At 48.6% G+C, this 24,914-nt stretch overlaps 1 protein-coding gene across 3 annotated transcripts in view; it reads left to right on the forward strand.

The window, feature by feature from the left end:
* Positions 1-24,914, forward strand: part of ZBTB7C (zinc finger and BTB domain containing 7C) — a 253,149-nt gene that overhangs the window by 213,522 nt on the left and 14,713 nt on the right. For all 3 annotated transcript variants that reach the window (XM_079994871.1, XM_079994869.1, XM_079994870.1), the window contains one exon: positions 20,042-21,214. In XM_079994871.1, coding sequence (XP_079850997.1) covers positions 20,042-21,214 — 1,173 coding nt within the window. The remainder of the gene's footprint in view (positions 1-20,041; positions 21,215-24,914) is intronic.

The following is a 24,914-nucleotide window of genomic DNA, read 5'->3' on the forward strand; positions in this document are numbered from 1 at the left end:
GCTGCGCTCTGTGTTTGCCAAATGAGAAAACGCTGGGCGCTCTGCCATGCTAGAGAGAGCTGCAGCCTGATCCCTGAAAGTTAGCAGCCAGGAAGGTGGAAGCTGGCAACCAGCCTCCCACGCACCAAGTTCTGTCCATAGAGGCTGGAAATTCTGCCGCGGACATGTTTCCAGGTGAAATCCGAGGAAGAAAGACATCAGTGGAAAAACCTGGCCCTTGAGGCCTCCAGGATGCCAAGGGCCTTTGGAGACAACAAGTGTGAGCCTTTAGAAAAGAAGATCTCTGGGCTCACAGGCAGGGGAATGTTGCTATTCAAACTGGGTAGAACGCGAGATAATTTAATCCCAAAATCTATGACGAGGGCAGCAGTCCCACAAAAAGCCCTGAAAGTAAGTTATTACATGAACACTGTTCCACAGCATTTGATATTTTCATTTACATACAGTGGTACCTTGGGTTACATACGCTTCAGGTTACAGACTCCGCTAGCCCAGAAATAGTACCTCAGGTTAAGAACTTTGCTTCAGGATGAGAACAGAAATCTGCTCCGGCGGTGCAGCAGCAGCGGGAGGCCCCATTAGCTAAAGTGGTGCTTCAGGTTAAGAACGGACCTCCGGAACGAATTAAGTACTTAACCTGAGGTACCACTGTACATTCATTCGAAATAAGATGGGTTTATGAAGCGATTCTATATCCTCCCACCACACTGACGAAGAATTCTACAAAGCAGTAGTCTATATCCGGAATCACTGTTCAGTGTTGGACATCATATTTGCTGAATACACAAAGCTACACAGCTTGTCTGTCATCGTACAAAGTCTGGTACCTCGCTTCATTTAAAGATTTTCAGAGACTTTGAGACTAAAGATTTCATTTTGGACTTGTTATGGTTTGAAGGAATTCTATAAACGATTGTTTATTGCATATGTACATGGTCATCATGTTGCCTAGACGTTGCTGACGTTCTCTTTGCAACACAGGGGTTTGTTTGGTTACTGAAAGTAAGTGGGGAAAACACCACCAGCTTTTGCACACAGGTGCAAAAACCACTACCGCCTGGTGCACAAGAGTGAATAAAGATGTGAGGTCCATGTGCTCACCCCTTGGCTGTTGTTCTAGAGCCATTGCACCAACCTGCCAGGACAGGGGCTGCCTGTCCCATTTCGTGACTAAATTGTGACTTTGGAGGACTCAGCCAATATTTACGTGAATCAGCCTGCCTGTGAGCTTGTTTCTGTGCCCCTATAATGCCTGCTTGGCTTGAACAGCTTGCAAGGAAAGAAATCAGACTGTTGCAAAGACATTCTAACACTCTTGCCTTTGAAGGATAAAAAGGTAAAGGTACCCCTGCCCGTACAGGCCAGTCTTGACAGACTCTGGGGTTGTGCGCCCATCTCACTTAAGAGGCCAGGGGCCAGCGCTGTCCGGAGACACTTCCGGGTCACGTGGCCAGCGTGACAAAGCTGCATCTGGCGAGCCAGAGCCGCACACGGAAACGCCGTTTACCTTCCCGCTGGTAAGCGGTCCCTATTTATCTACTTGCACCCGGAGGTGCTTTCGAACTGCTAGGTTGGCAGGCGCTGGGACCGAGCAGCGGGAGCGCACCCCTCCGCAGGGATTCGAACCGCCGACCTTTCGATCGGCAAGTCCTAGGCGCTGAGGCTTTAACCCACAGCGCCACCTGCGTCCCCTTTGAAGGATAAGGACCATATAATGTCCGCCCCCCATTATCTGGGGAAATGAGGAGCTGAAACAATATGATGTGTGATTTGGTGACATGCAAAATGCATGTATTGACTTGAAGTTAATAAAGAGCAATGGAGGGCATAACCTAGGACAGAAATGACACATAAACCACATCAGTAAGATTAGTTAAGTGTCTTCTTTTTTCTGGCTGCATCCAAGTAGACACGCAACCCATGAAGTGTTGTACCAAACCCAGATTCCATTTCCATACAGCCACACAAATTTGTATTTATTTGCATGCCCAGAAGTAGCATTGAGTTTTTGGTACTATATTTAAGCCTGGCTTAAATAAAAGTTCAGCGGCCTGTGTGCCTTTTCTGTCTGCATTCCAGCAGCTGCAAATGGTTGGTGCTCTCCTTTTTTTAAGGTCCTTTCAACTAGGACTGAACAGCTCTTCAAAAGGAGGACTATCATCTGTAAAGTAAGAGACACAGCCAGCTTAGCATGCTGCTAGACCTCTTTTCTAGCCACCATGCTAAATCATTTTTGTCTGCTTCCTCCTTCCCTTACTTCTTCCTTACGCCTCTTCCTGCATTTCCCCCAACTCTCTGTCTTCCCATCTTCCTCCCCTTTCTTTGTTGGGAAAAGAAGCAAATAAAATGAGAGTTGAGCCATTGGTACGACCTCCCTTACGTAGAAGCAAGGACGGTAATGGGTCATGATGCAACAGCTGAAGACTCCTGCCCTGGGAGACTCTACCATATTACAGAATTGTAGAGTTGGAAGGGACCCCAAAAATCATTTATTCCAACCCCCTGCAATGTAGGAATCTCAGCTAAAGCATCCATCCAACCTTTGCTTAAAAACCTGCAAGGAAGGAGAGCCCAACACCTCTGGAGATGTCATACAGCGTTACAAATACTCGTTTTGTTTTGCCTTGCCTCCCCCCCCCCCCCGCAGCTCAGCGAGAGCCAGTGTGGTGTAGGGTTAAGAGCGGTGGACTTATAATCTGGTGAACTGGGTTCGCTTCCCCGCTCCTCCACCTGCAGCTGCTGGGTGACCTTGGGCCAGTCACACTGTTGTGGGGGAGGAAGGGAATGGAGATTGTTAGCCGCTTTGAGACTCCTTCGGGTAGTGATAAAGTGGGATATCAAATCTAAACTCCTCCTCCTCCTCCTCCTCCTCCTCCTCCTCCTCCTCTTCTTCTTCTCCTCCTTCTTCTTCTCAGAGCTGCCTCTGCCAGCTTACATGGGGGGAACTGAGGCAACAAATGAAAGTCAGATGACAAGCCATTAGCAAGTGCGGAAGGCAAGGGCCTCAATTACCTATTAACCAAAACAGAGCATGACACAAAGGCAGGAAGGAGCGATTTAAGCTCTAGCAGGAAATCTTTTCTTCAGGACGTCTTCTGTAGTTGGACGGATTAGCGTAATCTTGTGTATGGATCTTAATCCGCTCCTTACTGCCTTGCACAAATCAACATGGAAAAGGGAACCATCTTTTTGTTGTTGTTGTTGCTGCTGGGTTGGTGCTGTTTGAGAGGGCAAGAGAAAGGCAGAGGTTGGGAGCTGGGAGCTTCACCCATGCCGTGGGCCTTGTTGCTGGGAAGCAGTGAAACATTCCTCATTACTTTTGTGTGGAATTGTGGTATGTGTGTGTGGGGTTGGGTGTGTGTGTGTTTCAACAGCAGATTTCACGGTCCCTCTTGCATTAGCGAGCCTGGTCACAGAATCATACAATCTATATAAGAGATTCTGGGTTGTTGTTTTTTAATGTTTGTTGTTTTGTTACGTTTTTATACATGCTGTAAGCCACCCAGAGTGGCTGGGGAAACCCAGCCAAATGGGCTTGATATCAATAATAAAATTATTGTTATTATTATCATCATCATCACCATCATCATCATCATCATCATCATCATCATCATCATAAGAGATCATTTAGTTCAACTGCCTGATGATGAAATAAATAGAGTACTATCTGCGTCCTTTTCAGGAGTGAACAAAGGCTAACTGACACCCAGGGCGGGGCAAACCGCTGGCTGCGCAATCGTTGCATCGCTATGTACAATGCATGCTTGGCGTCGCTATGTAGGCTGCATGTGCGGCGTCACTACGTACAGCGCATGCGTGCAACACCGTGCATGCGTTGTATGTAGTGGTTTGCTGCCGCCGCCGCCTGAACACCAGGCGGTTGTGGGATCCTCTGCTTGTGGCTGCAGCAGCGGCAGAAAGATTCTCCACTTGTGGCTCTAGTGGCGGCGGAGGGATCCCACCACTGTCCATATGGCGCTTGGGTGGCGCTGGCGGCAAACCACTATGTACAGCGCATGTGTAGCGTCACAATGTACAGCGCATGCGTTGTATGTAGTGTTTTGCCGCCGGCACCACTCGAACACCGTACGGATGATGGTGGGATCCTCTGCTCACAGCTGCAGCAACAAACGGAGGGTCCTCCACATGCGGATGTGGCGGCTCAGGGGTGGCGGGGCGAGCACCCCGCGGGGTGCCTTCTTGTCACCCCTCCAGGCATGGCACCCGGGGAACACCGCCCCCCCTTTGTGACGCCACTGGTCCTTTTACATGCAAGGCAGGCAGCTCTGCAGCAGGATCAGGCCAAAGACCCATCTAGTCTCTCACCCTGCTCTCACAGGGGAATCTGAATGCCACCCCAGACTGCAACAGTCCCGATAGGTGGGATATTGTGTTCTTTGTTTTGGTCTACGTGTATAGGATTCTACATGCACAGCCTGTATTTGAATGTCCAGACTGTGTGTGGAGCCATCAAAAGTGGGGTCAGCACCCTGGGTGACCATGGAGGGCAGTGCCTCTCTTGTCCTCTGTGCCAGGAATGGGTTCTCTTCTTGGCCAGATTTCAAAAGCGCCCTGTGGGCGATCAGTTCAGACCTCTGGCAAGAGTTGATCTGCTCCTCTTCCGGCATCCCAGGAAGAGACTAGAGCAGGAGTCAGCAAACTTTTTCAGCAGGGGGCCAGTCCACTGTCCCTCAGATCTATATTTTGAAGGGAAAAAATGAACGAATTCTTATGCCCCACAAATCACCCAGAGATGCATTTTTTTTTTTAAAAAAAGCACACATTCTACTCATGTAAAAACACCAGGCAGGCCCCACAAATAACCCAGAGATGCATTTTAAATAAAGGGACACATTCTATTCATGTAAAAATACGCTGATTCCTGGACCGTCTGCAGGCCGGATTTAGAAGGCGATTGGACTGGATCTGGCTGCTGGGCCTTAGTTTGCCCACCCATGGACTGGAGAAAGAAGGGGTAGCAGAGAGAGAGAGAGAGAGGACCCCTGAGAGATTGCTCCAAAAGGAACGTGGGTCTTGAGTTAGGACCATGGTTGCCTCCACACACTCAGCATGGTTACAGTGGGGCTGGGGAATATCGGCCAATCTTAGATGGTCAAGGAAAAAAACCAAACAAAGCCAGCCTTTCACTTCCACTCAACAGGCCCACAGTGCCACAGAGATTGCTTCCTGAAATTTCTGCTTCCTAAGGCCTGGGAACCTGATGCCACATTGAGTGATTATCCTGGAACTGCACACTAGAAGGATTAAGGAGGCTGTAATATAAACCCTTATTTGTGTGGTCACTATTTAGGGCGGTGCTGAATATTCAAGTTGAAACTGGATCTCTCAGCAGAGTTGAATTCTCCTCCCGAAAAATACTTCGATTGTGTGAATGTTCACCTCCCCCACTCCCTTTTGAATAAAAGCGCTGTTTGGCATCATTTCATCCCCTGGCTCCTGCACCTTCCTGAACTAGTCACATGGGTGATTTCGATGGATGCAACGTGCATGGGTTGGGGAGCACATGTTGTAACAACCTCGCTGGAAGCTGAGCAGGTCTTGAGTTTGGTCACTTCCTGGATGAAGTTCCAGAGTTGCTGAGTCAGGGAGTGGCTCCCCCATGTGGTGAACCACTGAACAGCAGGTGGCACCTCCTTGCGAATTATCCTCAGGCCCTAAACTGGCTCTTCTCTCCTCCTGAAGTTCCCATTTGAAGTCAGCAAATGCATCCTCTTTTTTGGTCTTCAAAATATGGCAACCCTAATCTATCGATCTATCATCTATCTATTTTTTTAAAAAAATATATATTTATTTTTATCAATTTTTACTTGAAATTTCCAAAAAACATACAACATATTTTCTCATCTTATTCAGTGTTTTGGACTTCCATCAACCACATCTGAAGATTTTTAAGTCTTTTTCACTTGATCTGCATTTCATTAATTTCACTATTACTTTTAATAGTCCTTCACTAATAATTCTCTTCATACTTTTCTCTGCAATATTTCACATAGTCCTCCTTGCAAAACTTCTTGCAATCCTACTAGCGTAATCTGTTGATTACAATTGCTTTTCAAATAGTTCACATATTTACTCCAGTCCTCTGAGAATCTCTGATCCCTCAGGTTTCGAATCCTTCCTGTCATCTTGTCTGTTTCTGAATAGTCCATTAATTTCATCTGCCATTCCTCTTTTGTCGGTAATTCTTCTTGTTTCCATTTCTGGGCCAATAGTATTCCTGCTGCCGTATCTGTCTGTCTATCATCCTTCTATCTATCTATCTATCTATCTATCTATCTATCTATCTATCATCTATCTATCTATCTATCTATCATCTATCTATCTATCTATCTATCTATCTATCTATCTATCTATCTATCATCTATCTATCTATCTATCTATCTATCTATCTATCTGTCCATCTTATCTATCTATTGGCCCAAACATATGCAAATATCCCACCCCACTCCCATCTGCAAGACAGAAAAACACAAATCCGTTGGGGTCAAAAACCGACAGCGACTGGGAGACCCGGCCATCGTCCTCCCCCCCCCCCCCCCAAGGAGCTGCCACTTCTCTCTGGTGCGACCTGCTACGCTCTTGCTCTCAACCACATACACAGTTGTTTTCTTAAACAGCTCTCCTGTTTGCTGACGCTGCATTTCCAATCGCAGCTGTGGACTGCCCTGAGTGGTTTGTGGCAAAGGGGAATGACTCAGCAGAGGAAGGGGAGGAGGAGGAGGAGGAGGAGGAGGAGAAGACACAGGGAGCATTGTCATTGCTAGAGGCTTGGTTCCCACCCCCCTTCGAACGAGAGAATCGGAGGAGGACGGGAACCCTAATAGCCAAGATGGTGGCTTTTGTAGGTGGCTGCTGCCAGATAGAATTTCTGTTTTCACCAGCCTGGGAAAGAGCAGAGTCCTCTTCCCCTTGCCCAGATTTAAAATGTCTGGGGGTTTCATTAAGAAAAAGCTGTCCCTTAGCTCCATTTTCATTTGTTTCTGGCCCCCAGAAAACAGGGGGGAAATATTGCAGACATTGCATGCACCATTTCTGTCTTTCTGATCTGCCTGCTTGAATCGAGGAGGTACTTCAGCTTGCATTTTTGCCTTGCTTTGTGGTTGGCAGCTGTGGACTCTACCCTATCGGTTTCAAGCCTTTGGTTGGCACATTTCCTTTGCCTGCAGTGGTATTCTGTACCAGAGGGTTGAGCATAGCATAGATTTGAGACCTGCTGGCCGATCCCTTGACGATTTGAAGGAAATCAACAAGGGTTTCTGATCTCCCCCAGCTTGCTTTACTAATGCCAGCAAACTGGACTCGTAGACAGCCGATGAAGCTGAAGTTTGGAAGATGCAGGACAGGAGAAAGGAAGAAATAAACTCATTCCCACAAGAGGCAGTGATGGACACCAACCTCTAGAAGGGTTTAAAAGAGGATTGGACAAATTCATGGATGAGGCCTGTTGATGACTGCTAACCATGTTGGAGCCAATGTTCTTTCTCTCCACAGTTGGAGACAATACGTAATGGTTTGGAAAACCAGTTTTTGGAAACCACCGGGAGAGTGCTGTTGTTGTGCTTGAATCCTGCTGTGAAGAGAATGCTGTGCTAGACATGGGCATCTAGTTGTCCACTGTCAGAAGAGAATGCTGTGCTAGACGGGCCATTGGCCTGAACAGAAGGCACTTCTTATGTTCTTATATGTTCTTATTTCCTGCCCATCCATTCTGGTTGAATTGTTGAAATGAAGAAAGCAGGGTGTGTGTGGGTTGGTGGGGGTGTCCACCACGAGTGGATTTTCACATATGGGAGGACTGTGATTATGCTGGGCCCGGGGATAACCCATGAAACACGGTCCAGGACCGGTCTAGAATCCGAAGGTTCCACTGGGAGTCAGTCCAACAGGGCCAAGGCAGGACACGAGTCAGGAAACCAGGCAAGGACAGGTATAGGATCTCAGGCAGGATCTAGCATACAGCAATGTTGCTCCCGCAACCTGGGGCGGGGTCCAACAACCTTTTATCTTTGTCGGGGTAATGGCCGGTCCTGATCCCCTGGCGACTCACCTCCCTGTCTCGCACGAAGGTGAGCACTCCTCCTGCGAGTACTCAGGTCTCTCCTCCTCTCAGACCTTAGTCTCTGCAGCTCGGGAGACGTTGGTGAGTTACTAGACCCAAGGGCCGCCTCAGCCTCCCCTGACCCAACCGGTAGTGGAGCAGCTGTAAGTGATGGCCCAGCTGACGGCAACGAGGTAATCTCCGCATTTGGAGCCAGGGCAGGCTCAGGCCCCTGACTCGGCCCAGCTGGTGTTTGTTGCAGGGGAACCTGTGCAGACCGGGGCTCTTCAGGACCAGGCCCCAGACTTGGTTCAGATGATGCCTGAGGCAAAGGATCCGGTGCAGATTGAGTCTCCTCTGGTTCCGAGTCCGAGCCCGAGTCCCAGGCCATCACAGTGATCTCCTTTTGATTCTGGAACTCAGAACAGGTTCCTGGGCTCAGAATTGTTTGATTCGACATGGAAGCTTGTTGCTTGGATATCTATAAAGGTAAAGGGTAAAGGGACCCCTGACCATTAGGTCCAGTCATGGCCGACTCTGGGGTTGTGGCGCTCATCTCGCTTTATTGGCCGAGGGAGCCAGCGTACAGCTTCCAGGTCATGTGGCCAGCATGACTAAGCCACTTCTGGCAAACCAGAGCAGCACATGGAAACGCTGTTTACCTTCCTGCCGGAGTGGTACCTATTTATCTACTTGCCCTTTGACGTGCTTTCGAACTGCTAGGTTGGCAGGAGCAGGGACTGAGCAACGGGAGCTCACCCCATTGCGGGGATTCAAACCGCTGACCTTCTGATCGGCAAGTCCTAGGCTCTGTGGTTTAACCCACAGCACCACCCACGTCCCTGTGGATATCTATAGCATGAGCCAAAGCTAGCAGCGAGCAAGTGGAAGCACCTACGTGATCTCTAGCGCCTGCCTCTTTCCCTGATCCTCACAAGCACCAGTTAGTCCTGGGAATGGCAATTCTGAAGCCTGTTTGCTCAGATGCAACTGAATGAGCCAACTCTTCCTGGGTAGCCGCTGGTGGTCACTGTGGACACTTCTGAGCTAGATGGACCAAAGGTGTGACTCACTATTAGGCAGCTTCATATGTTCCTATTCTCCCCTACTCTTAAAACAAAATGGGGTGTTAAGGTGAAGCATGCCTCCCATGTTAATTCTGCAAGCCGTGTGGAATTGGTGATAAGCTCTTGGTGGGTGCAATGCGGGAAGGCGTGGAGCCCAAGAGAGAGGGCCAGTTGATTGATGTCATTGCCTTGGTACACAAAATATATTTCGTTGCAGTGGAGCTTTGGGAGGAGAAGCCACTGGATGAGGAGGGTGGGAGAGGAAATCTCATCTCAGGAAATCAACTCCGCCGATTTGTATTTAATTGCCGTCCCCCTCGATAAGGAACGGTCCCAGAACCCAACAGCTGTCAGCACCCACACGGCCAGAGAGTTAAAATTATGGGCAAAGAGGAGGCCAGGATGTTTAAATATGGAAGAGGGACGGTTTGGACCGAAACTTGAGCAAATCGAACCTGCTTGTTATGATCATGCTATTACATGGTAATGTGCAATTATGTCCGAAAATTGCATGTTTCTGCTGGTGGGTCAGGCAGTCGCCGTTTTACTCATTTCCTCCATGAAGGGATAGAATGGAAATCGCCAGATGCCAACTGCTGAGGGGAGGGAAAGCACCCCTCCCCTTCCAAGACATTTTGACTTGATGTAAGGTCATTTGGAACTCCATTATGGGGCCCTTGTCAAGGACAGAAAATCCCAGGTTCCTGGTGACCTTGCACTTAGAATATTGATGCTGGTTCCTAGAGATGTGGCGGTGACTTCAGGAAAGCTAAACTGTCTTCTTCCAGCTCTACTTTCTAAGCCTTCATTGGACATTTCTAGTGCTCTCCAGCTTACCTTATGCTTTCTAAGCCTTCATTGGACATTTCTAGTGCTCTCCAGCTTACCTTATGCTGCTTGTTGTGTTTGGGTTTTGGTACTGACATTATGGAAGACTTTCCCAAGGTGCCTTGCGGTGCCCTTAGAGTTTCCCAGATACTTACTCCAGATACTTCAAGATCATCACCCATTACAAGTTTGTTTCTGGGTTTGATTCAATTTTTAAGTTTTAAGCCAATGTATCTGAACAGCTGAGGACGCGGGTGGTGCTGTGGGTTAAACCACAGAGCTTAGGGCTTGCTGATCAGAAGGTCGGCGGTTCAAATCCCAGCGACGGGGTGAGCTCCCGTTGCTCGGTCCCTGCTCCTTCTAACCTAGCAGTTCGAAAGCACGTCAAAGTGCAAGTAGATAAATAGGTACCACTCCGGCAGGAAAGTAAACAGTGTTTCTGTGCACTGCTCTGGTTTGCCAGAAGCGTCTTAGTCATGCTGGCCACATGACCCGGAAGCTGTCTGCGGACAAACGCCGGCTCCCTCGGCCTATAGAGCGAGATGAGCGCCGCAACCCCAGAGTCGTCTGCGACTGGACTTAACAGTCAGGGGTCCCTTTATCTATCTGAACAGCACCCTACTCCCATAGGAATCTGCCTAGTTGTTGAAATGATCTAACATCCGACTCTGGGTGCATTGCACATATCTTCCGAAGGGAGGTGTGTAACTACCAGTGGCAGGGTCTTCTAAGTAATGGCACCTTGCCTGCAGAGCTGTTTCTTCTTTCCATTTGTTGATGCCTAATTCATTGATTTTCAGGTTCCAGGTGAAGGCTGAGGCTGCTGTCCCAGCTCCTTTCACCTGGGAGTAAGCCCTGCTGGATTCAGGAGGATTTACATCAGAGTAGACCAAGTTTCCCCATGAGTAGACCAAGTTAGGGTTGTTTCCCCATGCGTTGGGTTCATGGCAGAAAATCGGCTTCGCTTAGAAAAAGTCACAGGCAGAATCTGTAGCATTTCCAGACCAGGGTGGGGTTTTGAAGGCACACAACAACACCACTCGCTGAAGCGAAGCGCTGGGTTGGTCTATTTTGCAGACAGGAGACTGCTTGGGAACCTCAGTTCTCTTAGCGTGGACCTTTCTGCAGCCAAAATAGCACCACCAAGGCAGACTAAGAGCTATCAGCAGGCTTGGGGAGACACTAGATCAGTGGTTCTCAACCTGTGGGTCCCCCAATGTTGTTGGACTACAACCAAGGTTGCAGGTTCGATCCCTGTATGGACCAGCTGCATATTGCAGGGGGTTGGACTAGATGATCCTCAGGGTCCCTTCCAACTCTACAGTTCTATGATTCTATGATTCTATCCCTGAGCTCTGGCCTTGCTAGCTAAGGGTGCTGGGAGTTGTAGTCCCACAGCATCTGGGGACCCACAGGTTGAGAAAGGCTGCACTAGATAAAGATTGAGCACGCTCCTTGGGCACAGAATGCTGTCTGAGGGGGAAAGTGGAACACCATGGGTGAGGTGGGAATAGAAGGGAGTATCTGGAAAAGGGGCCAGGGCTGAATGGCTGCAGCCCTGAACAAGAACACTCCAGAGGGCAACCCCATTTTTACACATATTCCCCCCCTCTCTCTTTACTTACTCTCCCTTAAAATAATAAATAAATACTGGCTACACTATTGCTTCTCTGTGGTAGGCAATTTTTCACAGCAGAGAAGCTGAAGTTGAAAAGAGGGTTGGAGTAGGGACATGCCGAACCCCGAGATAAATCTCGAAGCACTGCAGATTGCAAAGCAAAGCCTCTTTCAGAGGCTGGGGTGGGTTTGGCTGCGGTTTCGCAAATATAGTCTCCAGGGTGTGTCCAGGGGAGGTTTGCAATAACAAACTTGGCCTGAGCCCCGCATGCCAAAAGGAGAGACAATGGCAGGTTTCCCCCTCCGGCTGTGATCTTGTGGTGTTGTGTGGTTGGGTGTGTGTGTGTGTGTGCGTTGGAGGAGTGGCGGGAGGGGGGTGGACGAAAGAGAGAGCAGAGGGAGGGTTGTTGATTGCTGGTGCTCATAAGGCGGTTCAGGAGATTTATGAGCCAAAGCCTGCCTCGCTTGGAATGCTTCGTGGCTCGGGGGAGTGGGCGTCTCGGCGGATTAATGGATTCTGGTTTTTACCTTGCAAGCTTGAATTTCAAACCCCAGCCCTGTACAGACTGGCTTGAAGTTTATTTTCAGCTAGTGATGGCTGCTGTTTTCATATGCAGAAGGGAGAAGGCTGCTCCCAACCAAAGCTCTTTCAGGTCATACACACTCTCTCCATGTACAGAGTCCGTTCCTGAACCACTACAAAGACTGGGCTCTCATTCAACAATTTTTGACCCCTTCCTGCACAAGTGTCTCCCATAAGCCCTGTGCGTAGGCCGCGCCTTTCCGCATCGCTCCTCAAAAAGCGAGCACCGTTTTGCATTAAAATGCACATGCGCTAACTTATATGCAGATTAAGAAACAATTGCAGTCACAGGGGCGTCTTAAGCATATCTGGCGCCGTGGTGCAAAGCTCACTCCGGCAGCCCCTTCTCCCCGTTTCCCAGAGTTTTTTTTAGGGAGGCTGGTGCTGCTGGCGGGGCTGGAGGAGGCGGGCAGCGGCTGGAGGGCAGCTCCTCCTGGCGGAGAAGAGGCAGAGGCTGGACGCAGGGCCTCCTGGCTCAGCCGGCCGCTTCATGCCATAGTCGCCATGGCAGACGGAGCCTCCGGGTGCGGTGCTGCTTTGGCGCAGCGTGGCGGGTGAGGGTGGTGAGCTGATGCTGGGAGGCGCCGCGTCCAGCCTCCGCCTCTTCCCTGGCACCTTCCAGAACTTGGCACCCTGGTGCCCCATGCCACTAGACTCTATGGGTAAGATGCCCCTGTGCAGTCATTTAAATTAGAAATGCATCTCATCATAGCTGGGAAGATTGGGACCAGGTGAAAGCCAGTTGCTACTAACTGGGATGTGGAGCTTCAAAGCTCCCTCCTGCTCTCCCTTGTTTAGGTTCTTCATCTTCAAACTGAACCAAGCCGCCTTTCAAATAGAGGACCGTCCTCTGTAAAAAGGACACTCTAACCACAAGGGAGCTTTGCCAGACAGGCTGTATCTCTTCTAGCAGGAGCAAATTCCCATCTTTTAGGAGACATCATTTGGTTGTAGAGAAGAAATGCATGTGGCATCAACTTAAAGCGTAGGGCAGGTTCAGGCAATATAGTGCCCTCCAGGTGTAATAATAATAATAATAATAATAATAATAATAATAATAATAATTTATTACTTATACCTTGTCTGGGCGGTTTCCAACAGAATATTAAAACATGATAAAATATCAAACATTAAAAACTTCCCTAAACAGGGCTGTCTTCTAAATGTCAGGTAGTTGTTTATTTCCTTGACATCTGATGGGAGGGCGTTCCGCTACCGAGAAGGCCCTCTGCCTGATTCCCTGTAGCTTCACTTCTCGCAGCGAGGGAACTGCCAGAAGGCCCTCGGGTCTGGACCTCTGTGTCCGGGATGAATGATGGGGGTGGAGATGCTCCTTCAGGTATATGGGCCACAACTTCCATCAGCCTTGGCCAACGTGGCTGATGGTGATGAATTAAGAGAGTTGTGATCCACATTTGAAGGGCACCAGGTGTCTCCTGCTGGTGTAGATGATTATCAGGTTCTACAGAGCGTTGTCCATGTGTAAGGTGGTTTGCACAATTTAAGAGAACAGGTCCCTACCCCAAAGCAGAGGTGGATTTCAGGGAGCATGGCAGGTTCCAAAATACTGGGCACTGAGCCGCAGAGGGGGTGCCACACTTCAGCGTAACTATGATGTACTGAACGCGTACAACAGAAGGCGAGAGGTGGCGGCTGGCACATTTTGACCTTGCATAGGGCGCTGCTGAAATTTGAATTACCATAGTCCGCCCCTGCCCAAGAGTCATGCAGTCTGTAAATCAAGATGCATGTGGCAACTGAGGAGGAAGAGAGAAATGTGGACACAGCAGTATGCACTTATTGCAGTTGCCTGTACAGTGGTACCTTGGTTGTCAAACTTAATCTGTTCCAGGACTCATGGAAAGATTCGAAAACCAAGGCACGGCTTCTGATTGGCTGCAGGAACTTCCTGCACTCAATCAGAAGCCGTGAAAGCCACGTTGGACGTTCGGCTCCCCAAAAATGTTTGCAAAACGGAACACTCACTTCCGGGTTTTGGCATTCGGGAGACAAAACGTCCATGTAGCAACCAAGGTACGACTGTACTTAGGACCCCTCTAGCATCCTTTATATTGTGCAGTCATGACAATTTGCGCTCATGATGATATCAGGGCAGTCATACGCAATCCCGCTTCTGATACTGTTTGTACCTGGAAAGGTTTCCAGGTGGATGTGCTGCTTTGGTGCGCATCCTGCAACATACAAAATGAATATGAACAAAAGGAAGACAAAACAATCCTCTGGATCCCACCCCTTTGGGGTGTTAACGGCCCATCAGTGGGTACCAGTGGGTACCATCAGTGGGTACACTTGATTATACTTCATTCAGGCTTTTATATGTGACTAGTCCAGGTGTTGGAAGATACAAAAACGGAAAAGGAAAGATTATTAATGGATAAACATGCAGACCCATATCCTTCCAAACCCCCATGCCATGTTATTGTTTGTTGCATGTTGACACTTAAGCTTTAATTGTGAGCAAGCCAGGGCTGATGAGGGCTGTGGTTCAAAACATCTGAAGAGAACCAGGCCAGTGAAGACTGGGACTGAAACAGTTTGGGAGCAGATTATTTGAAGGAACGCCTGCAACCATATAAACTGGCCCCCCCAGGCCCAAGATTGGCTTCTGAATCCCCACTTGTAGACCTGCTATCAACATTCATCAAAATAGTGTGTACTAGAGATGCGGTCTTTTCATTGGTGGCCCCATATCCCTGCAGCTCTGCCTAGAATAAGTTCAAATGGCTCCTTTCTCATTAGTTTTTAAATGTAACATAAAAACTAAATTGTTCCAACCTCCATTCAGTGAAAAGTGTTGCGAGCTGGGTTTTAAGCTGCGGCTTGTAGCTTCTGTTACTGGGACGTGTTATTTGCATTAAAAAAAATTGTTGCAGGGTTTTAATTCTCTGCCGTAAGCCATCGGGTGGTAGCAAGCCCCACAAAGGCACCACTTAATTGCACTCTTAGCAAGGAGCACGCCCGGCAGAACAAAACAGGACTGACTTCTGAGTAGCCTTAGATAGGACTGCCCAGTTAATAAATAAAACAGAAAGGGGCTAGGAAGAGAAATGGCCGGCTTGCTGTTAGGTGTCACCTTCATCCCTCTCTCTCTCTCTGTCTCGGCTTCTGCCAGCTTCACCCTGAAGGGCATGAGATTTTGAAGGTCACTGCAGAGCCGGCTGTTGCATCCTGTCCAGCAGTGCAGAGCAACACAGCTGTCGAATTGTTAGGCTGGCCAAAGGGCGGCTGGGAGAGGCCTTTTCTCCAGACTTATGTCAATGTTGTTTAGAGGGATAGTTGGGATAATTAGCAAATGATCTGAGGGGTGGGGTGGGAGTCTGTGTGGAGAGTGCAGTTCTTTTGCTGCAGGTAAACAGGCCTAGCCCTCTAGGTGCCTGGGTGGAAGACACTGAACTGCGCAGATATAGAGAAAGAGCATTAGGGTTGGGGGATAAATTCGATTCGGTTTGCATTGAAAAGAGAGCCTAACTAAGCCTCTTTCCGAAACGAAATGTGAAACGAAATGCAGCCAACTAATTTGCCCTTCTCTAAATTTGGCAGTGCAGTTCTCCAGCCAAGCAATGTGTACATAAAATGCATATGCTGGGGTAAAGCATGCATGCAAATGCATGCTCGTAATGTACGCTGTGGGTTAAACCACAGAGCCTAGGGCTTGCCGATCGGAAGGTCGGCGGTTCGAATCCCCGCGACGGGGTGAGCTCCTGTTGCTCGGTCCCTGCTCCTGCCAACCTAGCAATTCGAAAGCATGCAGTGCAAGCAGATAAACAGGTACCACTCTGGCGGGAAGGTAAACAGCATTTCCGTGCGCTGCTCTGGTTCGCCAGAAGCGTCTTAGTCATGCTGGCCACATGACCCGAAAGCTGGACGCCGGCTCCCTCAGCCAATAAAGTGAGATGAGCACCGCAACCCCAGAGTCGGCCACGACTGGACCTAATAGTCAGGGGTCCCTTTGCCTTTACCTGTGCACTTAACATCACATGTTGTTTGGCTCTAAGAATGAGAAAACCTTCTTTTCCTTTCCGGTCTTGTGGATGGCTTATGCTTCCTTACTCAGAAACGTAGCAAAACAAACAAACAAAAAGCAGCCAAGCAACGACCAGAGGCACCAGCAAAAATACATGCTGGACACACGTGAAAGAGATTTGGAGACCTCTCTGCCCTGGCACTGCTGGAAACCTAGAACCGGCTTCGATGGCTGGTGCATCTTAAACAACTCTTCTACCTTGAAAAGTCCAGGGGAGCTTGTCTCAGGGTACGGAGGGAAAGGAATGTGTTCTGATTGCAGAGCAGTCCAATGTTTACGGCGTGGGCTTCCTCAAGCGTGCCACTTCCCTCCCACCCACAGAAGATCAATCAGCAGGTGAGACCTTGAGGTTATCTCTCTGCGCCATGCCCACTGCCCACACTCCCACCCAGCCAGCCTCTCTTGCTTGGCAATTACTGTGTGGGAGAAGGATGGCCGGCCTTGGGAGATGGGATGGAAGCAGCAACCGAGAGCAGCTGCTCTTGCAAGCCAACCTTCCTCAATTAATTTAATTTATTAGGATTTATACACCGCCCTTCATCTTTAAGATCTCAGGGCGGTTCACAGAATAAAATACAGGATAAAAACGAGCAAACAATTAAAAGCAAAACAGCAGCTTTTGGCTTGGCTGGTTATTGGGGTTTTTCTGGTGGTGTTAAATCTGCGTTTTCTGTATTATTTAAGTTTTGTTTTAAACCATTAACTCGAGACACCTTAAACCTTGGGAAATCAGCTAATAAATGCCCTTTGTGATACTTCCTTGGTTATATTCAGCACAAAAGACATCCTTATGTGCAGAAACCTGTTTTTAAGGGCTCCCCTTTTCCCACCTGGGCTACGTTGTTCTCACAGGCAGACCAGCACGTGGGCTTTGCTGTGTCAGATTGTGGGATAGGAGCTCACACGGCTGAGGGCTTCTGCATGCGAAAGGGTTTCCTGCACAAAGAAAGCTAAAATGCCAGGGAGAAAGGTTTCTGGCCTAGCCCGTTCCTCAACAGCTAATTTTCTGGGTGCAGAGAACTTCCTTCCACCTGTACAGAGGGGAGCAGTCTGTGCAATTTGCAAGTGGTACAGCTCGCCTCAAAAGCAGCAACAGTGCTGGAAATACATCTTTTGAGGGCAAGTTTATGTTTCTAATTGCAGGTTAATGTAGAAATGAATTGGAACACAGGGCAAAAACTTGTGAAAGTGAGATTCATCCATCCCTACTTATCGCTCACTTCCCAATAGAAAATATTCCAGATACAAAGGTTAGCACTGACTCCTTCCATGGCTGACCCTGTTTAGATCTTAAGTGAAAATGTGTGCTCTTCAGCACAGTTGCAGTGCATCTTTAGCCTGTAGGAATGGGAAAAACCACCCATTTTGGTTTCTCTCCGTTTCTCATTTTCCCAGTCTTGGGATGTTATGTGCAATACAGCGGTACCTCGGGTTAAGTACTTAATTCGTTCTGGAGGTCCGTTCTTAACCTGAAACTGTTCTTAACCTGAAGCACCACTTTAGCTAATGGGGCCTCCTGCTGCCGCCACTCCGCCGGAGCACAATTTCTGTTCTCATCCTGAAGCAAAGTTCTTAACCTGAAGCACTATTTCTGGGTTAGCGGAGTCTGTAACCTGAAGCGTATGTAACCTGAAGCGTATGTAACCCGAGATACCACCGTATTGCCTAATATACACATTTTTGCAAACCAATTCCCCCTCATACACAGCAATGGAAACTTCTATGTCATTTTCACCAATACACCTCAGGCTTATCCTTAAAGCCAAACAGTGTATACCAAAACACTTTGGGTGAAAATGCAGGATTGCCAAAGGGTGTCTCTCTCCCCCCCCACCACCCCAGATGGCTGCCTGCCTTTTAATTTTAATTTTTTTAAAAAAATTGCCTAGCCTGCAAAGCTGAATGTGCACATGTTAAATGCACGTAAGTTAAAGGTAAAGGGTACCTTATTATCCTGACCACCATCATACACACTATCAGCAAATTCTTTCTCGGAACGTGGCTCCGTATGTAGGCAAAATGGTGCCGCCAATTCACAAAAAGCCCTAGATTTTATATGGGAGGCTAATGAATAAATTGCTGCTGCTGTTGTTATATTGTGCAATGCCTCTGAAAGCAAGTGCAGAGAGGAGTCAGCTTGCCCCTGTCGCAGGACACAGGCAGGCAGACAACACGCTCTGTGCTGCCCCAACCTCTTGGGGCAGCTTTGCTGTGCTGCAATGCTCAGGTGTGTTGCAGCGCCCCTGCCCGACCCTCTGCATCAGAGCAAGAGTTGCGCCTATAACACCAAATTTGGACCGGAGCTTGTGCTTCACTCACACAGTGAAGCTGCACCCTCTGTGCTTGAAAAACCCATGCGGCACAAAACAAGTATTTCAGGGGATGGAAGGATGTGGGAGACACTGCGACCAAGGAGGAGTGCAGTGGCAGGGATAATTAAATGAAGGTGGAGGCCGAAGGCACAGGAGAATAATGGGAGGCGGCTCCATTTGTCGGGAACAGTCTAAATAAAGACCGAGAGCAGACAGAGGAGGGGAGGGAGGGAAGAGTGCAGGGCAGGGTGTGGGATGAGATCACGGAGGGCCTTGAAGGACAGAACAAGGAATTCAATGCCTCGCGCACGGCGAGACGCGATGTGTCTGGGGCACCTGGGAGCAGCCAACGAAGTTAATCGTGATTCCCTTAATGTGCTTTCTGAAAGAGGGGGTGGCGATAAGGACTGCAGGAGTAGTGAGATGATAGATGAGCATTTGGGGTGGGGTAGCAGAGACAGGAAGGACAGGGAGGCACCTTTGTGGGAAGGTTGCTGGGGACGCTTTGTGCTAGGGATGGGAAATAAAAATTCAGTGTCAACATAAGCTGGAATCTATAGCCTGGGTAATCGTGGCAATATTAATAGGGTGAGGTGTGGCAATCACACAGGGTCCTCGGACGTTTCACCGCCTATTGATCCCTGTGCCACCACTTTATTTCTCGCTGCCCTACCTGGGACAATACTGAGTCCAGTCAGGGTTAAATTGAAACATAAACTTCTGTTTATTTATTGCAGTTTAACAAGCGTGTGGTTTCATAAACGGTATCAGTCAATTACAATATTGGGGTGCCTATCCAGACCTATAACTTTTGCTACCTGCTCTCACTCACTAAACCACCTCTCAGATATTTACTTGTCTTCCTAGCCCCTAACTGTTCCTGACTCAGCCTATTTCGCCACACTAACTCAACCTACCCGCAAACTCTATCCCAATTCACTCCCACTCCAGCCAACCACCCAACTCCCAACGAACTCCTCCCTTCACTTCTCCCAGAGCTGGTTTTATAGTCCCACTGACTCCACCCCCCTGGGTCCTGACTGGGCAACCTGTTTAACTATTTCACCTCCAGCACTCTCTCATATGTTAACATTACATGGGGAAATATTAAATTCTGGAGAAACCTTCCAGGGGTCACATAGCAAGGTGGGCAAGACCAGAAGCAAAACTGGGTGGGCCAATGAATTGACTGGATTCACGGACATCCGACTCTTGCATTGAAAACAGTGAGGTTGTCTGTTGCTTTTATCCTGATGTTTCACATTGTTTTTACCGCTATTTTAAATTTTCAAATGTGAGTGCTGTTTTGGGCTGATCGGTTGCAAGCAATCCATCTTGGGAGGTTGTAAAGCGATCTAGAAATCCCTTAAAAGATGGCAGTGATGGTGATCAATTGCCTGTATCGAAAGGCAGATTGAGTCCCATGTTTTGAAAGATTTTTCTTTCTGGGGATTTTGTGCCTCTGCTGTCTTCAAGGATAAATACGAATGCGCTAATTCATTTTGTATGTGTGTGTGTGTTTCATCCTAGGGCTCTAAGTGAGAATATGGCCAATGGCATTGAAGACCTTATAGGGATCCCATTCCCAAACCACAGCAGCGAAGTCCTTTGTGGCTTAAACGAGCAGCGGCACAACGGCCTCCTCTGCGATGTCATCCTCATTGTCCAGGACCAAGAATACAGGACCCACAAGTCTGTCCTGGCTGCCTGCAGCCAATATTTTAAGAAACTCTTCACTACCGGCACTTTAGCAGACCAGCCCTATGTTTACGAGATTGACTTTGTTAAGCCTGAAGCACTTTCGGCAATCCTCGAGTTTGCCTATACCTCGACCCTCACCATCACCACCTCGAACCTCAAGCACATCCTCAACGCGGCCAGGATGCTGGAGATCCAGTGTGTCATCAACGTCTGCCTAGAAATCATGGAGCCCAGTTTGGAGGAGGGAGACGAGAGGGAGGAGGAGGAAGAAGAGGACGATGAGGAAGAAGAGGAGGACGAGGAAGAAGAGGACGTGGGAGACTTCGCAAACCAGAACCTAACAGACGTCCAAGACGTCGGCTGCCACCAAAGTCCTTCCAAATCTGACCTCGCAGAGGAAGCTTACTCAGAGAGACCAAGCGGGTTCTCTAACCATTTTCAAGCTAACAGCTCCAATGGCTCCTTGGGCGTGATAAGAGACTTCTCCATCGAGTCCCTCCTAAGAGAGAACTTGTACCCTAAATCTAGCATGCCAGAACGGAGGCCGGCTCTGTCTCCCTTTGTTCCTGACCTCTTCCCGCACTTGTGGAACGGAGACTTTGGCGCCTTTTCCCAGGTGGAGGAGCAGCAGGTGGACAATGGCCCCTTGGATCTCGTCATCCGGAAGAGGAAGATCAAGGAAGAGGAGAAGGAGGAACCTTCTCCCGCCCTGTTCCCCAACGACCTCTTCAAGGACATGTTTGCCAACAACCCGGTGACCCATTTGGGACACATCAAGGCGGAGAATGATTACGGAGCCTACCTGAACTTCCTCAGCGCTGCCCATTTTGGGGGAGTCTTTCCTCGGTGGCCGGAAGAGAGGAAGATCAAGCCCAAGGCTTCCCAGCAGTGCCCCATCTGCAACAAAATAATCATGGGAGCCGGGAAGCTGCCGCGGCACATGAGGACCCACACGGGGGAAAAGCCATATATGTGCAATATCTGTGAAGTCCGATTTACCAGGTCTGCACACGTTAAAAAAATACTAGACACCCCAGCAGATATAAGATTTTTTTCCTATGTGGTACGGTATATAATGAGTGCATGCTTTATCCTGTTCTGTTTACAAAGACTTCAGGCTTTCATATGTACCTTTTGCTCTACAAGACTCACTTTTTCCCTCCCAAAAAGTAAGGGGAAATGTGTGTGCGTCTTATGGAGCGAATACAGGCTGCACAGCTATCCCAGAAGCCAGAACAGCAAGAGGGATTGCTGCTTTCGCTGCACAGCGATCCCTCTTGTTGTTCAGGCTTCTGAGATTCAGAATATTATTTTTTCTTGTTTTCCTCCTCCAAAAACTAGGTGCGTCTTATGGTCTGGTGTGTCTTATAGAGCGAAAAATACGGTAGTTATTTCCTCTCCCCCATCTTAATCCTCACAGCAACCCTGACAGGTAGGTTGGGAGGAGATGCAGTAGGCATCATGGACAACTGGGGTCCTGAACCATGATCTCCCGGGTCTTAGTCCAATGCCTTGGCCCAAGGATGGAGAAAATGTAGACCCACAGTGTCGCTGAGCTCCCACTGCCATCAACCCCAATTAAAAGGCTGAAAGGTCAGGGATGATGGAAGCTGAAGTTCAACAGCTTCTGGAGGAAAATATGTTCCTCATCTTTGCACAAAGAATTCCTCAGTGCGAAGAAATCAGTTCGAATAGGAGTCTCCTAAAAACTCTCAGCTCACTTAACAAACACTCTGTACTCCTAACAAACCACAGTTTACAGGATTCTGCAGGGGAAACCGTGGCTGTTTAAAGTGATATAATAGTGCTTTAAATGGATGGTGCAGGTGTGGCCCAGGTCTGTTTTTAATAGCGTTACTTGCACGCTATGGGAACTTGGGTAATGGCAAAGTTGGGCGTCTGCTTAGGGCTCACACCTCAGCAGGAGCCCACCAGTCCTTGGGATAGCTGAGTCAGTAGAGCACGGGACTCGTAATCTCAGGGTTGTGGGTTCAAGCTCCAGATTGAGCAAAAGATTCCTGCATTGCAGGGGGCTGGACTAGATGACCCTCAGGGTCCCTTCCAACTCTACGGTGATTCTATGATTCTGTGACAAGAGCCCTCCCTTTTGCTGCAGTGAGGAGGTAGACTTGGTGAGGAAGGACAGACATGAGGGGGGAACAACAACAACAACAACATCAATAATGATGATGATGATGATGATGATAATAATAATAATATATTATTTATACCCTGCCCATCTGGCTGAGTTTCCCCAGCCACTCTGGGTGGCTCCCAATCAAATGTTAAAAACAATACAGCATTAAATATTAAAAACTTCCCTAAACAGGGCTGCCTTCAGATGTCTTTTAAAAATAAGATAGCTGCTTATTTCCTTCACATCTGAAGGGAGGGCGTTCCACAGGGCAGGTGCCACTACCCAGAAGGCCCTCTGTCTGGTTCCCTGTAACCTCACTTCTCGCAATGAGGGAACCTCCAGAAGGCCCTCGGCACTGGACCTCAGTGTCCGGGCTGGATGATGGGGGTGGAGACGCTTCTTCAGGTATACAGGACCAAGACCGTTTAGGGCTTTAAAGGTCAGCACCAACATTTTGAATTGTGCTCGGAAACGTACTGGGAGCCAATGTAGGTCTTTCAGGACTGGTGTTATGTGGTCTCGGCGGCCACTCCCAGTCCCCAGTCTAGCTGCTGCATTCTGGATTAATTACAGTTTCCAGGTCACGCCCCATGTAGAGCACATTGCAGTAGTCCAAGCGGGAGATAACCAGAGCATGCACCACTCTGGTGACACAGTCTGCAGGCAGGGAGGGTCTCATCCTGTGTACCAGATGGAGCCCTATGAGGAATGAGTTGCCTGAGAGCCCTCCAGAACTGGGAGCTGCTGCCGTCTGAATGCCTTTATTAACAGGCTAAGTCAACCTCATGCCGACTGGCGATGAGAAAGGGGAGGCAGTGAAGAGAGTCAGAGACGCCCCCAGAAAACTGCTCACAGGAATCAGCGTCTCCCAGTTGTAATCTCCAATATCATGTTCTGGTTGAGAGTATTATTATGCTAAAAGACCGTGCTCATTAACCATTAATTATCATCTGCGAGAACAGGCCTGGGAATTGATTTGCCTCTGCAGTCCAATTTAATTCGCCAGGAGGATTTTTGAAAGGGTTCTTCTGCAGCAGAAGGTTAGGCCTGTAGAAGCTGCTGAAAGCCCCTGGTGCTGGGGGCAGGGGCAAACCCCAGTCTCACGCTTCCCTAAGGATATGTGTGGGAACCAATGAGATTGGGCAAGGGAGTGTTTCCCCCCCCCCCAGAGAGTTGCATCAATCCGGTGCCAAGGACAAGAAACAGCATCTAAAGCTGCTGTTGAGAATTTTCTTTCATAGAAATGATCACCTCCATAACATAGCATGACATTAACATTCCCACCAATAGAAACATATTTACATACTATCTAATGCTAGCTAGCTAGCTAGCTAGCTGGTGATATTGTGTATAAAAGGTAAAGGTAAAGGGACCCCTGACTATTAGGTCCAGTCGTGGCCGACTCTGGGGTTGTGGCGCTCATCTCACTTTATTGGCCGAGGGAGCCGGCATACAGCTTCCGGGTCATGTGGCCAGCATGACTAAGCCGCTTCTGGCGAACCAGAGCAGTGCACGGAAACACCGTTTACCTTCCCGCCGGAGCGGTACCTATTTATCTACCTGCATTTTGACGTGCTTTCAAACTGCTAGGTTGGCAGGAGCAGGGACCGAGCAACGGGAGCTCACCCTGTCGTGGGGATTTGAACCGCGACCTTCCGATCTGCAAGACCTAGGCTCTGTGGTTTAGCCCACAGCGCCACCCGCGTCCCTCTCATATTGTGTATATATTGCAGTTAATGTGAGCTGAATGAAGAGGGTGCATAGGAACCGGACAATGTGCCTCTTTAGCACTCACATTGTCATATTTCGTTTCAATAAGCTGAAATATATACAAGCCTTTTGGCTGTTCCTGCTTCACTCCCTCCTTCTGCAGCTAACTCCCAACCATGGCTTCCTATCCTGGCTTGTTATATTAACCATAGTTTCCTAGTTTGGGGCGTAACAGGAAACAGTGGTTCACAGAAGACACCTTGGTTTGCTTTTACAAGGGGTGCAAGCATCTGTGACCCACTCAGAGGTTGGGCATGCTTGCCACTTGAGTGTGTGAATGATGCACAAACCCCACATCTCTCAACGTTGCTTTCGGGATTACTCACATTCAGTGGGAGCATTTGGCTTAGAGTTTATTTGGTGCAGTGTAGCCAATCTGCACACCAGCAGCTAAGTAGACCTAGGGGACATGACTGTGGCAACCATGATGGAAAAGGCTTGGGAAACCTGTTGTAGCAGCCTTATAGCAATCTGGTTGTGTGCATTTGGCACCGTGCCTGGGACATGGCTTTTGGAACCCCATCGCCAAGGCCCCTAGCAATCAGCAGTTGCCACTTCACATCAAAAACCAATTTCAGCAGCAGTCGCTTGTGGCCAACTCTGCCAGTTTGGAAACAAATCGCTGCACAGGCTTTCCCCTTTCTAACTAACACATGCAGTTAGTTTTATGACTGTGCTCCGATGCTTGTCTATTTCACTCTAAAGCCAGGTTGGCAAGTTCTGTTGGCAGGAAGGGCCATAGCTCAGTAGGAGAGTATCTGCTTTGCATGTAGAATAATAATAATAATAATAATA

This window comes from Podarcis cretensis (assembly GCF_951804945.1).
Source record: "Podarcis cretensis genome assembly, chromosome: 11".
Taxonomy (NCBI): Eukaryota; Metazoa; Chordata; class Lepidosauria; order Squamata; family Lacertidae; genus Podarcis; species Podarcis cretensis.